Genomic DNA, 16,182 nt, shown 5'->3' with positions numbered 1-16,182 from the left:
TTGGGATGTTGTTTCTTTTCCTTTTTTTGACAAGTCAGTAAGTTTTGAATAGGTGATAGGACTTGTTTTTACAAAAAACCCCACCAGTTCTATATTTTTCTGTCTGAGATTACTGATTTAAAACCAGATGTGATGGAATAATATCTAGTAAGTCATTGAAGAAATCATAGAAAGACAAATGAAACAGCTTATCATCACAAGTCACAGATTGTAATGGGCAGGGCATTATCTGGATGTACTTGGAGCAGGACTAGGGGTTGTTGTTCTTTGAAAGCAGAAACAGACACAAGAGTATGTAAACACTGAAGACAGCAGAGCATCACCATTAAGAAAGTGGTCTGGAAACAGCTAGCCTGACCTTTAGATAATGATTTCAATTCATGTTCTTGGGCACAAGAAGTAACTTAATTAAACAGCAGTTTCCCCCTGTAAAGGCGACTCACTACCCATTTAGAATACTTCAGAGCCCCACCCTGAAAAGGGTTGTAGCCAGTCCGAAACTGGATATACTGATTCCCCAAATACCCTTTGCAGCTGGTTTGATAGTATGTTTTCTGCTGAGGGTGGAGTATTATGGTATTTAATAGCTAAAAACTGAGTTTGATGGAGTCAGTCTGTATCAGAACGTTCAACTAAAGACCATAGATGGTGAATCTTCAGAGTGTTTATTGGTTTGGCACAGGAGAGCATATAACATGCCAGCTGCTTATATGGGTACTGTGGGAGCTGGATCAAAAAGAGATCCATTACTGATCAGAGGTGGGAAGGGTGGTGTTAGGTATCTGCTTGGAGAAAAAGAAATAATTAATGTAAGAAACTAAAAAACAAAACCAGTTGCTACCTCTGTAAGTTTCTATGCTGAGTATCTTGAGTTACACTTCATTTACTCTGTATGTTTATATCCCAGGTTCAGGTTCAGTGGTCGTATTCTTGGCCTTGCTCTCATTCACCAGTACCTTCTCGATGCTTTCTTCACAAGGCCGTTCTACAAAGCACTACTAAGGCTGTAAGTATAAGCATGCAGAAACTGTGCAGAAAGTGATCCCACAGTGAGTCCTGCAGAGACACAAACCCTTGTGGAGTTGCTTCAAGCACTCTGACCTTCAAGTTCTTTCCATGTTTGGTTGGTCTGTGATAGAAAACAAACATGTTTTAATTTTCCTTTACTTTGTCCAAGACCCTGCCTTCCATAAATACTATGGTGATAAAAATACATAATAAGTATAACATTTACAAACAGACATTTGAAAGTACTGACCCGTAATCCCACAGTTTACTGCTTACTGATAAAGTAGTAACTTACTGATGAAAACTTCTCTAACTTCAACTATGGGGAAGTCTGAAAAGTATCTTTGATGGAACAAAACAAAATAACAACAAAAGAGGGAGGGAGGTCATATTAAGCAAAATACAGAATTTCTCATGCCTCACTGGTGGAATCGGGTTTCATTCTAAAACCCAACTTGGGTTCATTAGGTATGCTAATGTAGATATAATGTAGTGAATGTTTCTTCTTGGCCTTGTACTGTCTTTTATACTAGTAAGCAGAAGCTACCAGTAATATATTGCTTCCAGTGTCAGGTTTATAAGGTTAATTTTATCTGACAATCTGTCCCTCTTTATAGACTGCAGTAAGTCAAGGTACATAAAATTTGCAGCAATGAGGAAAGCCAGAAGTAGTACGTTCAGATTGCAATTAAATGACAAAGAGCAGAATAAAACTTAGCTGAAATAGTTTATCAAGTAAGATGATGCCAGATCAGCAAAGATACTTGTCTTAACATCCTTTGAGTTCTTTAACATGTATTTAATTTATTAGTATTTTTTTAACAGTGATTGTTGCTGGGGTCCAAACAATTTCCTCTCTATTGTATCTGAGCTAGTCTGGAAATAGCCTGAAACCTAGAGTGCTCCCTGCATCATTATTGCCCCTTTAGGGGGTTTGAAACCACCTGCCCTTTCAGCAAACAAAGCAGGTTTCTTACTAGCAGAAGTTTAGGCTGCTTGGTCTGCCTTATGTCAGTCTTGTGTGCTCACCTCAAGGATGATAGATATGTGGAAGCAGCCGGGCACAGCATGGTGGGGCCCATCCATCCTGGAGGTAAGCATGTGCTCTGAAGTGCAGGGCATCCTGAAGATTCACATTAAATCAAGCCCCAGGGGTGCCCTCTGACAGCAAATAGTGCACGCAGCCAACAGATTTGGCCTTGAGCCCAGCCATGCAAAGCAGTTGCAGAACTGCTTTGAGAGGGTCTGTATAACAAGCTTTGATGTTAACAAAACCAAATGAACACCAGCTCTTCAGCACAGATCTGTTCACATTGTTAGTAGTAAGTCATCCTGCCAAGAGTCATGGAGTCTTATGTACAGCTACATCTTTTTTTCTTGCCTTGCAATCAGGCCATGTGATTTAAGTGACTTAGAGTACCTGGATGAAGAGTTCCATCAGAGTTTGCAGTGGATGAAGGATAACAACATCACAGATATCCTGGATCTCACCTTCACAGTGAACGAGGAGGTGTTTGGACAGGTGAGCACAGCTATGTAAAACATCTGAAAAGCCAATCTGAAGCTGACAGAGTTGCACATGATGAACATCTTTCTGTCAGAACAGATCCTTTAGCCTTTCAGTAACATTTCCTTCTCCTACCTTCTGTTTCTTTCAAGCCACCTGTTTCAATGCAGATGTTTATTCCTAGGGTTTATCATATAAAATACCAGCCCCCCTACAGGCCTATTGAGCCACACACTGATGAGCATGAGGAATTCTCTGTAGTGGAGTGCAGCTCTTTTCTCCAGGGTCTGATTCACACAGATGTGGCATTCCGTGAATGCAAGCAATGTAACTTAAAGCTGATGTGACTGAAAGGGTGGGGGATTAGGAGGGAAGAAAAACATTTGGCAGGTGGTGTAAGACCTGGCAACTCTCACCATTATTTTGTCTAAAAGCTCCTTGTTATATTCTGTGTCTCTTACCTTCCACCTACTTAATAACTTGGTATGTGCATCCATTTATTATGCTTTCTACCATTCAACTCTACCTTAGTCAGATAAATCTCTTTAACCTGGCTGATCTGGATAACTGTAGCTTTAAGTGGGGTGCAACCCCGGCTTAAGTACAGGCTGGCCACGAGAACAAGTGTCTCCTGTGGGATTCTTTGGCTTGCACTGAAGCGCTGGTGCTCTTTGGTGTTGTAACCCATGCTAGATTACAACTGTCTCTGGGAAGCCTTGAAGAGACCCAAAGCAATATCCAGACCAAGATTAATGACCTCCAAGGAGATATGGAAAACCAGAAAGGCTGAAGAACCAAGCTCACCAAGTACTGCAAGTTAAGTGGAAGTTAACTTGCATAAGAAGCAGATGCACAGTGTCAAAGGGAGCAGAGATCAGGTGGAATATACAGAGAGTGGCTCTTAGCCCTTGAAAATGAAGTTGACAGTAGGAGTTTGCACAGAGCTAGGGTAGCTCTGTGAGCCAGGAGAGAGGTGACTGATTTCTGAAGGGAGGAATTCTGGCCCTGGGAGTTAAAGGGCTGCTCAGCTATAAGCTTGAAAGTAACAGAAAGCATGCAAGACTTCAGGGGATATTTTCAAAACTGAACTTAGGTTGCTTATAGTACAAGGTTATGAAGGATGAGCAGAGTCAAGGGTGAATGAAGTTGAAAGGACAGGACAGAAGAATGTAAGTAAGAAGCCTCTGTAGGAACAACAACCTTGTTTCTCCACAGACTTAAATGCAGGGGGTTTTCATGAGCTTTTAGCTGAGAGCTTGCATGACATTCAGTTGACAGTACAATGGTTTCCCTGGAAGGTATGGCTATATAAGACTAATACACAAAGACAGACAGAAACATACTGACATATTCGCACAGACAGATGAGACAAGTTTGTATTTACATTGGAAGATTACAAAGTTGAATAAGAATCTCAGCCTGAATGGCCCCGACACATCTGAAAGTAACTTTTGGCGCACTAATTACTTGGAATGCTGGCCCCAAAGAAAAGAGCTAGACAATTACATAGCAGTCTGTTGTGGAAGATAAGAGATGGCTCCAAAGAGAATAGACACAAATCACAATCTGTTGTAGATACTGTGATATGAAAGTGAGAAAACCAGAGTTTTATGCCAGTTGCCATGTTGCCTAGTACTTTATTTCATATGCACTAGACATAACCTTGCTAGATCTAGGGAAGGGGGAAACAGTGGTTCTCGCTGTGAATTCTGGCTGTCAGAATCCAAGAGTCCCAAGTCAAAATGAGATTTTCACCCTTCTGAGGTTTGCTAAGCGCTGACAGCAAAATAAAGAAGAAATCACAGTCGCGTTTTATGCTCACAGATGGATCCCAGTTGGAAATTCATGTGTGCCAAGGGTATCTGACCACTTAAATGCCATCTGAGCATTGCTTTGCTGGGTATGTGTCCAAGTGTAGATCACAGTGGGAGCTCTGCTAATATTTGAGAAGCTGTAGTTCAAGGGTTGGGTAAGGGAAACAAGAAATAGGGGCTTTTTGAGAAGCTGTAGATGGGTTACAGCCCTTTTGTCCTGCTCCACAATTACTTTATTATGGATCAGTCACTACTTCTTTCATTTTTCGTTTCTTGTCTCATTTCTGATGGGTATTTAGCTTTAAGCCTTTCAGGCAAAATCCTCTTTCTTGGTACCTTTTTAACTGGAATTTACTGCTGAGGAGTTCCAGCCTTCTGGCATACTGGAGCCTGGAGCACTACTGTAATAGCAAAGATTTGAGAATTTCTCTACAGGAGTCGTGTCGGTTGTGACCCTAAGTACTTTCTCATGCTTTTACCCAGTAGGAAGTGTTCTTTAGGCCTGTCTCCAAGCTCTATATGTGGACACAGCCTGTCTCTGAGCCCTGGCAATTGCTCCCGTCAGGTTACAGGAATGGGCAAGATTACTTGAAATATCTTCTTGCCACTCTGAACCCTGATTCTGAATTCTAGCTATGGTTAATGCCTCTATGAACGAGAAATTAAAAACAGGGACACATTGTTATTGATTGCCTGCCTCCAATTGTAGATAACCATTGTATTTGGAATTGTATGAATAATGAGAAATTGAAGAACTCACCAGCATGTCTGGGTGTTTGTGGGAAGTCTTGCAACTGGACATGTGGACTTACAGTCATACTTTAAACGAGATAACATTTAGTCTTTAGTTTTGACAGATGTATCTTAATGCTTCACAGTCTTGAAGAATCCAGCATGGCAACTGGGCCAGAGTGTTGCCCTCTGGACAGTGCAGCGTTGCTTGTATAATGGTGATCCATGACATACCTTTGGGAGTTTAACCTGAACTAGCTGAGAGTTCCTAACTCATTACATCCAACCTTACTTGTTCTTGCTGTTTCTCAACAAAGCTACAGATTAGGTGACTCACTGAGTGTTTCCGTAATTTATAATGTTACAACAGGTCCCTCAAGCAAAGTGACCTAAATACTATGTATATGCTGTGTGCTCTGTTGGGCTAATAAATAGATAATAACATAAATAATATCTAAATAATACAAATAATGAATATGTATTCATGCAGCTCGTTTGCTATCTGTGCTAGACATCATTGTTATAGCAGCAGAAAACCAAACAGGAGAGCAAAACGTTCTTCCTTTTAAATCCACTAGAATTGGCTGTGAAAATAATTGCAAGATAAATACTGTTTTCTATCGTCACATGAGGAGTATGTGCTTGCTGGGTATAATCTAGATTGATGCCTTAAATCCCTTCTCAGTTTTAAGCCTTAGTAACGAAAGCCAACCAAATTACCATTAAAATGCAATGAAATGCTGTAGGTTTTGATATAAAACAAAGAAGAATGTTATTTTAGTACAAACACAGGTTTGGATGGCTGATACAAAACTCTGAATCCCACAGTGGCTGTATTTGTCCTCTGTGCAGGGTGCTGTACAACTTTTGTTCAAGTAGTGTGTTGGCAGTATTCGTTTTGTGATAGTATCTTTGGCTATTGGGATTTCTGAGTAAACACTTTTATTAGCACTTAGGGAAGGATAACACTTGTTGCCTAAGAGACAAGTAGATATCCCTTCCAGTTGGCAAAACAAGCTGCCTATTCCAGTACTGTGATTGCCTCTTCATCCTGTTGTTTCCTGTACTGTTGCTTGGATAATCTACAGCAAGTAGCAAGCTGGTATGGTTGCAGCTCCTAGAAGGGGAAAGCAGAGGAGAAGGATGAAAAGATGGACCAGAGTGGCAAATTGTGCATGGCTTATGGATGGTGCTCCCTAGATCACTTTTGCTGGTACAGTTTGGAGTAACCTAAAGGTCAGTCTAGCTTTAGCTGGGGATAAGGCTCTAGGGCAGGGCCTGAGGGGGGTTGTCCCTCATTACCCTTTCTGATTCTACTGCAAATGGGCAGCAGGCCAGAACAAGAAATATGGCTGTTAGGTTTTTCACTTACATTTTCAAACTACAAGTTAAATTTGAAACAGAATGTGAGCCATACATTGCTACAGTACTATTTGTCTCTGTTCTGTAGGTGACAGAGAGGGAGTTGAAATCTGGAGGAGCAAATACAGCAGTGACAGAAAAGAACAAAAAAGAGTACATCGAGAGAATGGTTAAGTGGCGAGTGGAACGAGGAGTGGTTCAGCAAACAGAGGCCCTGGTCCGTGGCTTCTACGAAGTAAGTGACAAAGAGATGTTCTTACAGTCTTCCATTCCTCATCTGAATGAGATGAACCCATGGTTAAACTGTTCTTCATCAGTACCCTAGGAAATAGCTAAACAGACACAGATGGCAAGAACTGGAGTGGCTGGATCGGTAGAGACACGGACCTTGGATATGACATGTTTAGCATTAGGGGAGAAAGGATAGAAATGTGTATTCTGAATACAATGAAGCATAATGAACAAATGCTTTCCATTCACGTAGTAAGAGAAGTAGGCATTTGCAAATTTTGTTTTACCCTGCTGTGGTACATGAGAAGATCATGAAGAGTTGTACACTTTGGTGTATCCTTAGGGACTCATTCCAGTAAAGTCGGTCCTAGGATGCAATCAGCTATTATCTTACTGGTATTCATGGATGCTGCTCTATTGTTGTCATTGGATTTTGGTAATTTATTGTTGCTCAAGACCTGGATCTGAAAGCATTCTTCTGACAGAGCTGCTACAAGAACTGCCAAAGACTGGACAAAAACCTGTGGCTTTGCTGACCAACTCATGTAGTCACCTATTCTTGCCCCTTACTAAGCATATTCAAACATATATCTTGCCCTGGCAGCTGTATGCTGTAAGTAGAAGTTAAGGGCTGTCTTGCAGAGGGAAACAAGAAAGAACAGCAGCCCTGGAAAATAAAGCAGCAGATAACAGACACACAGAATACTGATAGCTGATGGTTCCAGGGAATTGTGCAATGATGTTTACAGGGAGTGGAAGCCAGTGAGGATGGATTTGTAGCTGAATAGACTTGGTCAACCCTTTCCTGTAGAGAGGGGTTGGTAAGTGACTCCATATGGTTTACTAAAGTGTGCATATGGTTTGCCAGCTTTTTTCTCCCTGTGAATACTGCAGGACGTTAAAGCTTTTGGTTTCACATAATGAAGAAAGTGAACCTCAGCTGCATCTTCAGTGGATGAAGACCTGAGGGCACTCCTACACAATTGTGATCAAATTCCAATGTGAAACAAATATAAAATAAGTTGTCCATATTACAAATCCAGCCTTTGACTATGAAAATCACTTGTCAGAATGAGTGTAACAAAGAAGAATGTTCTGCACACATGATGCCCTGACACTTGTATTGTTTCAGTCTGGCCAAATCTCATGTGTCACCATGGTTTGCAGCTCAAAACATCAGCAGACTCCCTGAAGAGGAGCACAGATCTATCAGCAGAGGAATGGAAGTCAGCTGTCAGCATGCAGACTTTGTCAGATTAAAGAGCTGGCCATCAGAGCCATAGGTTTACAAGATACTGCATCTGCTTTATTTCCAGTCTGAAACTGTGCTTACAAGTGGTTTTTGTTCCAGGTTGTAGACTCCAGGCTTGTCTCTGTTTTTGATGCCAGAGAACTGGAGCTGGTTATAGCTGGCACTGCAGAAATAGACCTCAATGACTGGCGAAACAACACAGAATATCGTGGAGGTAAACTGCCTGCTGAAACTTACTATATCTTGACTGTTTTCAGTGTAAAACATGAAAAACTTTGTCCATCTCTTCCTTCTGTCTTTCCTGAGGGAAATGACCCATTTTGTTTGGGAATATTCTGACTAATAACTCATGAAATAAAATCGCAGGTTTGGATCAACAGATGTAATAATAATGAAATTGCTTCTGCTACTTCTATCTAAGTTTTATCCAGTCAATTCCTACCTTCTTAACAGAACAGGAGTTTTGACTAATAAGGACTGAAAAGGATTTGCAGTATTAGATCTAAAAGTTACTTAGATGACTGAATGAACTCCTGGCCTCACTGAAAGTAGTACCACAAGTTCTCTCGGCTTCAGCACGGACCTGAATTTCACAGTTCCAAATTACACTTCAACAACATACAGATCTTGCTTAACCATACCCTCTGCCTAAACTATGTCAAATCAGAGGGTTTATCCCTTCTCCTCTAATGGTTGGCTTGGTCTTGCTTTAAACGCTGAGCATGATTTATCCAGGCTGTCTTGGATGATGTATAAATGTGAAATCCACCAGTTCTGCACTACGAAAGGGAAGTCCCTGAGGTTCACATATTCTCCCGTGAAATACAAGGTTTAAGTCTTTGCTGCTCACTGCCCAGCGTTTGTGTTACCTTGAAATATGCAGCTTACCACAAGCACAGCTGGTCCCCAAAGTTATTCTCCTACTTTTTTGTGTTTAGCTATTGAAACTAAATTCAGCCTGGGCTTATCGTGGCTTTCAGTAGCACAAGCCAAGGCACAGAGGCCCTCAGGTGGGAAGTTTGCCAGGGAATGGCTTGTGGCTGCAAACTCCTCTCCATATGTTGAACACTGTTCCAATCCAAAAGAGATTTTATTTGGGAGCCAGAGATTGTTAAGTCATTAGGACTCACACTGTGTGGTATATCGCAATTGTTTTTTTATGTCTCATGCAGGTAACCCCTGTTCTTGCCAAAGGATTTGCAAGAGGCCACTGTACCTCAAATATATATTTGCATTCCAGGGTTTCAAATGACTTAGTGATATTATAGTACCCACAACCAGGACAGGGTGAGGGCTGGAACCTATTGCTCGTCAAGAACAAGATGTATTGTTATGTCAGGATCTTTTCAGGGAGAGACCTACTATCCCATGATAGCAGGAACATGGTTTGATGTTACACTTCCCACTTGGTGGGAGTGATTTGAATTTCTCTCTTGTGCTTCTTGGTTTAGGTTACCATGATGGACATATCGTAATACGGTGGTTCTGGGCAGCAGTGGAGAGATTTAACAATGAGCAGAGGCTCCGGTTGTTGCAGTTTGTCACTGGAACATCGAGCGTGCCATATGAGGGCTTTGCAGCTCTCCGAGGGAGCAATGGGCTGCGGCGCTTCTGTATAGAGAAATGGGGGAAAATCACGTCCCTCCCAAGGTATGTCCTAGCTAGGATATAAAACCAGAAATGCTCTGGGAAAGGTGAGCCTGGTACTTGTGCCTCTCTGCCAGTGAAAGATAATGAATGCAGTGAGGACATCTTAAAACAGCAAAGAACAATTATGAGTTTGTTCTGTAATTACACTTGGATAAAAGGGTTTTCTTACACTGCCTTCTTGATTTGCAGGCTCAACTTTAATGTCTTTGAATCCTGGGAAATAGTTAAGATCAAGATTTCCATTGGTCCAAGCCTGGTTCTCTTATTTTTATTCTGGAACAGATCCAAAGCTCATTCTGTTCCCTTTACTTCTGAAATACTAGTGAAAACATTTGTGAGTTTACAGAGCCATGAAAGCCAGAATCTGTCTCTAAGTTTTGGCCAGAGACCTGAGTGTAATCCCTTCATTTGCTCTGATGATTCCACTTTTTCATCACAAAGAAGCTTAGTGAGGGACTTCAGACCATGTGGTGATAGTACCCAATTTGTTACATCTAGTTCAGTCAACCAGCTAGAAGCAAATGAGCCATGTCATAGAGAGTCAATAGATTTCGCAGTGTTTCCCAAAACAGAGGTCATCTTCCTTTTCAGAACAAAGGGGCTCCTCCAGAGCCCTCTGGAGAGGAGAAGTCCAAATGTGTTCACCTTCTTAGTCCAGGTCTGCTCAGGCCCATGTTTTTGCAGTGGGGAGACACAGGATCAGACATTCAGAGCTGATATCTTATGTGGACTCCCTCTAAAGTCAGGAAAAGGAAAGTAAGTATTGTTAAGACACAGTTCATCTCACTTGAACACAGACTTTTACAGTAGCTCAGTTGAGTCACACCTGGCACATCCTGATTTATCTCCATTGACCATAAAGACTCTACAGAGACTATATGGAGAGCTAGAGCCTATGTGAAAGCTAGACATAGGCACTGAGATTTAAAAACAGATGAAAACATGTAAGGTCAGTGAGATGACTCATGCCCTCTGAGCTTCAGCCACTAATATGGAGAGAAAGCCTGAGAGCTATGGTTTGCTATGTGTAAGCCAGATCCCCCTTTTGCAGCATATATAGGCATAGTCTGGTTCTATGTAAAGGTTTCAGACTTTACCAAGGGCATTCCTGCCTGCAGACAGGCAGCGACTGGAAGTCACAGACTTGGGCAGCATTCCTGCAGAGATCAGTTTTCACTCTTTCTGGGGTGGAAAGAGGCGAGAGAGGAAGGGAACCTTAGCCACAGAAAATGCCCTGGGCTGACCCATTAAGTTCTGAAAAGGTAATTGGCCTCTTTCTGCTCTGCTTAACTTCCTTTGTGAACCCAGGCAGTGCTTATGACTTAGATGCAGTTAGCCCCAAGATATCCATATTAACGACTTGATGTTTGTCTGCTGATCACCAGACTTGTTGCTCTCCCTGAAAGAGGCCTCTTTTGCAGGTGAAAGTTGTTAGCACCTTTTAGAAGTCTTAGAGCTCTGCATTCATTTTAGCCAGGGGAAAGAGAAACAGCACTTGCTCATGGGGGATAAACACAGCTTGATCACCCTAAATTATTACCTGCATTTGTATGAAATTATGGGGTGCTGCCAAGTATACACAGTGTTAAGAAGTACATAAAAACACACAGGGTAAACCTGGAGGCTCCCTTAACCCTTAGTCAAGCAACTAAATGAATGTTATTTAAAACTTTCTTTAAATGCCTGATTATGGATTGCTCATGTTTGGTTAGATTTACTTACGTATTTACTTAGACTTAGAGGCTAAAAAAATGTTATATGTCATATCCTGTAGGCCTTTTGGCTCTGTGATACACTATGAGTGTAACTAGATGTTTAAAATAAACCACAATAAATTCCCTTCTCCCTCTAACAATTCCTACAGTTTCACAGTGAGGGTCACCTTTGCTCCATGCTTTCAAAGTCCTAGGAAAAACCCCTGCCAAACAGCTTTCTGGTGTCTTAGCAATCAGCAGATTTAGTCATTATGTGCTTAGGTGTGGATTGTACCTCTTCATTACTGGCTTAGTTCTTAGGCCATGACCCAATATATGCAATGCTGTGAGGGTTGTTATGGAAGCTTGCATAAAGCTGATGCATTTGGCTTCCCTGACATGCAGGTAGCTGGCGGGTCACTGGGGATAGGTTAGCCTGGCCTTTGGGTTTTCAGCTGTTTTACAAAGCATCAAGATAATTTTTAGCTCTATTGTGAGAGTCCAGGACCCTGTTTGTATTATTTCACTGCTGCTCCAGATGTCTAAAGCAGTGAGGCAGCTCTCCTTTACATCTTGTCCTTACAGTTTGACAATGGAGCATGCAACTGCCATTTGCTTATAGTAAGCAAAGATGTGATAATAAAACCAGCCACGCATTTGCACTTGTGACAGCACTGTGGCACTCCCAGAAAAGAGGCATGGTGTCAATGTCTTAATTGCAGCACTTTCTGAAGAACAGCCACTAATACATAATGCCAGAGTGCTTCTTGAAAGCACTGAGGGTGCAAGACTTTCTCAGTGAAGTTGAAAATCTGGTACCTTCATTCTAAATTGGTGGACTTTTTCATCAGTACCAGTTTTCCTCTACATGAACAGGGTGATGGTGGTGTAATATGTTCATCTAATACAAATAAGAGTTAGATTACACCAGTAGTTCATTTCTGGAGTTTGCATGTGTACCAGACGTGTTATTCCTATCTATATTTACTTTGAGACCACCCATGTTAGAAAGTCAGAGTACTGTACAGCTCAGAGATATATTCTAATCCCAGATCTCTTGACCCTAAAAGGCTAAAGCAGGTTCCAGACAGACTGCCAGATTTACAGATCTATAAGTGTAAATTTGTTCATCAAGGTTGAGTTTTGCTCTGCCTATCTAATACGCAAAGCTTTGTCCCGAAATAAAGGAGCTGTGTATTTTACTTTTTGTAACTGGTTGCCTGAGTAGGGATGGATGGATGGAGAATTCTTCCAGCTATAGCTTCTTCTGAGGCAGGAAGCCTCTCTTCAGGTTTCCTGGGTCATGCAAGGGCCACAAGAACTTATTCTTTGTTTCCGACCAAACACTAATGGACAGACACAGCTTGCTCCAATATTGTGGGAGCAGAACTGCTGGCCCAGAACAAACCAGTGCAAAGAACTAGCAGTGTTTTCTACTGCAGCTATAGGAGGTAACAGTTCCCTTTTCTTAAATACTCAGCCCGCAGAAATGTTCAGTGCCTGGAAATGCCACTGCCTCCTCTTCTGGTTGTGCTCCTCCCCTGCCCAAACCCCCTGTCAGCTCCAAGGTTATTTCTGCTTGAGTATCAATGAAGTGAGTACCTCAGTGTGAATCCCAGAGATTCAAATAATCACGTTTGACACAATGAGGTCACTTTTCCAACAGTGCTGAGCTGCAGCTACCCTTTCATCTAACAAGATTTTCATTCAGCAGAATAATGTAAGTGATCATCACCATAGTGTCTGCAGGTTGTACATGATAAAGATTACCAGTGCTAGTAAATATCTGACCTTTTGTAAGAGAATTCTGTCCCTCTCTGTTAGATGATCAGGTATTTAATCACACCAGAAGCCCATATAGCAATTAAAAAATGATTCTGTGTGCTACAGAGAACTTCGTTCTCATAATTTCCATCCTTCCCACTGGACTGTGTGTGCTTTGCTGTCTTTTATCATTCCTTATCTCCCATCCCTCTTCTCTTTCCTCTTTTCTCACATACAATAGAAGTACCAGCTATGAATCTATATTCACCTATTAAGCAGTGGTTCCCAGGCAGCATGTAAGTGTAAAAGGAACAAAAGTTGATACCTGTGGGTCCTGAGGTTGATCAAAGAAGGGTTTGTAGATTCTTCTTCTTTCTTCTAAAGAAAGCAAGGTGAAAAGGAGAAATGCCCAGTTTCTGCCTGGCAGGCATGGTTATATTCGAATGCAAGTCTTATGTTAGTTGATAAGTTTCATCTCTAAATAAGGTAGGAGGGGGTTCTGTGCACACTCACTGCCTTTTTTGGAGTGAAAAGATTTTTTTCTACGAAGTTATTGAACTGGAGAACAGGGGAGCGTTGCTTGGCAAAGTGCTGCGGTTTCTAAACATGGTAACTTCTTCCTTTCTTTGTCATAGTTGCTCCCCATAATAAATTCCTTGAGACGTTGTGTGTAAACCTTCTAAGACCTTCTAAGCAAGAATGTAAACACCAGTCAGTGGCTGTGGCTATGCCTGCACTGCACAGTAGGATGTGTGACAGCAGTGTCTGACATGCTGTGGTCTCATATAGTATAATGAGCCATGGTTAAGTACCGTACAAATGTATCACTTTAGGTTCAGCAAGGTTACATTAGCAGAATCCACACCTGAGGCACCATAGAATCATAGAATCATGGAATAGTTTTGGCTGGGAGGGACTCCCAGTTCTGGAGCCAGGCAGCTGAGCTCCTCAAGAATGACTGTCTCCGAATGGTGCTGTCTTGCCTATGATAAGCATGTTCTGAAGGGACTACAAGAATCCTTCAGTTAGTAACTCCCAGTGGTTGCTACGTATTGGCAACTGTAGAAACAACTTGTGCTGCCAAAGGTTGCTGAGATAGACAATAAACAGCGCAGGGCTATTCATGGGGGAGACACATGAGCTGCCATGTTTAATTTCAAGAGATGTATTCAGTAATGGCTTGATTAATGTTCCTTTTTCACTGACTCAAGTGCGTCCAGCTCATTCCCACAAATTCGGTGTTCATTGTACACTCTGAGAGAGCGACCAGCTAACAAATCTTCATTCAGAAAGGGAAAAGGATGGTAAAAGCTCTCCTAATTGAAATGCTGTGATGCAGTGAAGATTATGTGCTCCTGGCTATTTCAGTTGCTGATTGCTTTTAATGATTCACTATTGGTGCTTGATAAAACTCTCCTTCTGAATCTGCAAGTCTCAGGCCAGCCCATGTATCAGTATCCTGTTTTTCTCACTCTGTGGGTGGCCTAAGGCATGACTAGCACAGTTTCAAATAGTTTCTCAAAGGTAGCTCTTCTGCTTCAGTTTGGAAGAAATAACGTTGAATTAAAGTATAAGATAGAAAAGCTGAAAGTGAAACAACTTCACAGTTTCTATAATAATAAGGGCCAGAAGCTTAGACATTGTTAGCCATTGAGGCTACATTTCCCTCTGTAGGGCTTAGTCAATTCACATTCATTCCAGGAAGCAAGAGGAAACAGAAATATTTGTAGGATCATGTAGAACTGCAGGCTGACTGAACAAAATGAGGCCATTTCAATGAAAACATGCCCCCACTGTTTGTTGAATGAGGTTTACGTTTTTTCAACCAGTTGAAATGGATGAACTGTTGGGGCAGGGACTGTTGCTTTGCTCCACGTTTGTATAGCTCTTCACACAGTGCAGTCTGCATCTGGGTCTAATTGCTGCTACCAGAAAAGCTGAAACAAGGTGGAGACATGTGGAACCCGTTCCACGGCTTCTTGTGAAGGTGCTGCCAACTCGGGGTAAATACAATGATAGAACTGTAGGCAAAGAGGGTCATCAAGTTGGCAGCTTGCTCTGCACAAAATGTTTTGCTTTTACCCTGGCTTTTACAAATAAATAACATCTAAAGGCCCGCCTTGCAGCAGATGGCCAGCAGCTGACTTATAGGAGAGTTTTCAGCAACCTTCTTTCCTTAGCAGATCACTGAATGGTCTTTTACCAGTCAGCCCTACCTCACTGTAAACACATGCTGAGCCCATTCTGGCAGTAGAGTTCATCACATTGTGCTTGTCCACTCGTGCAAAACTTACCGGCTGCTCATGCTGGATGTACAGCTGAGTTGTAAACTCAAAGCAACCAAAATAGTGGAGTTTTCTCTCTATCTGGGCCTAGACCGCCTCTCCTCAGTGACCTCCAGTGTTCTTTATATGAAGATCCCTACACGATCCCTGCAAACGTCGAATGCAGAGGTAGCAGAGAATGATGTTATGTTGATACTTAGCTTCTCTTTGAAATATTCATGTGTATGTGCACGTGCATTGCAGTACCTCAGATTTTGGCAAATTGGTTTTAATAGTTAGAATTTCTTTTTCTCTCTTGAATGTTTTGAGTCTCAGTAGGAACTCGTTTTCTCAGTTCTTACTTTCTCAAGTTATTTAGATTAAACGTAACCTGAGGCATATTTTCCTTTTGCAGGGCACACACATGTTTCAACCGTTTGGATCTTCCACCTTACCCCTCATATTCTATGCTGTATGAAAAGCTGCTGACAGCTGTTGAAGAAACTAGCACCTTTGGACTTGAATGAGGGGGTTCAGGCACTTCTGGTGTTTTTCTGGCTGATGATGTCACCTTTCCTGTCCACCATGATTTGATCTTGGTTTCCCATGTTTTTAGTTTTGAAAAACAAACAAACAAACAAAATCAAGATTAACAAAAGCTGTGCATGAAGAACTGCCTCCCTCTAAGATCTAACCTTCATGCTTTCATCCTCTGTTTCCAATGGACTGCTAGTCTGTATGCAATAGAAAACCAACTGTCTCAAGGTTTCTGTATATCTCTACATACCTCCATTAATAACAATGAAAATACAAATGCAAGTTACACTACACTTGACCAAATGTTAATAAATGTTTACTTCCACCTACGTTGATTAAAAAATAAAAAAACCCTCATCAGGCATTC

At 41.6% G+C, this 16,182-nt stretch overlaps 1 protein-coding gene across 1 annotated transcript in view; it reads left to right on the top strand.

Moving 5' to 3' along the window:
* The window catches only part of HECW1 (HECT, C2 and WW domain containing E3 ubiquitin protein ligase 1), a gene marked incomplete at both ends in the record, with an annotated part of 174,387 nt that extends 158,582 nt beyond the window's left edge, over nt 1-15,805 (top strand). Inside the window, 6 exons of the mRNA XM_080611271.1 lie at nt 908-1,006; nt 2,401-2,530; nt 6,512-6,658; nt 8,006-8,120; nt 9,358-9,556; nt 15,694-15,805. Coding sequence (XP_080467397.1) covers nt 908-1,006; nt 2,401-2,530; nt 6,512-6,658; nt 8,006-8,120; nt 9,358-9,556; nt 15,694-15,805 — 802 coding nt within the window. The remainder of the gene's footprint in view (nt 1-907; nt 1,007-2,400; nt 2,531-6,511; nt 6,659-8,005; nt 8,121-9,357; nt 9,557-15,693) is intronic.
* Nucleotides 15,806-16,182: the final 377 nt, after the last annotated feature.

Source organism: Psittacula echo (genome assembly GCF_963264785.1).
Source record: "Psittacula echo genome assembly, chromosome: 2".
Lineage (NCBI taxonomy): Eukaryota > Metazoa > Chordata > Aves > Psittaciformes > Psittacidae > Psittacula > Psittacula echo.
Note: the sequence above shows the minus strand (reverse complement) of the source record. Positions and strands in the feature narration are given on the sequence as shown.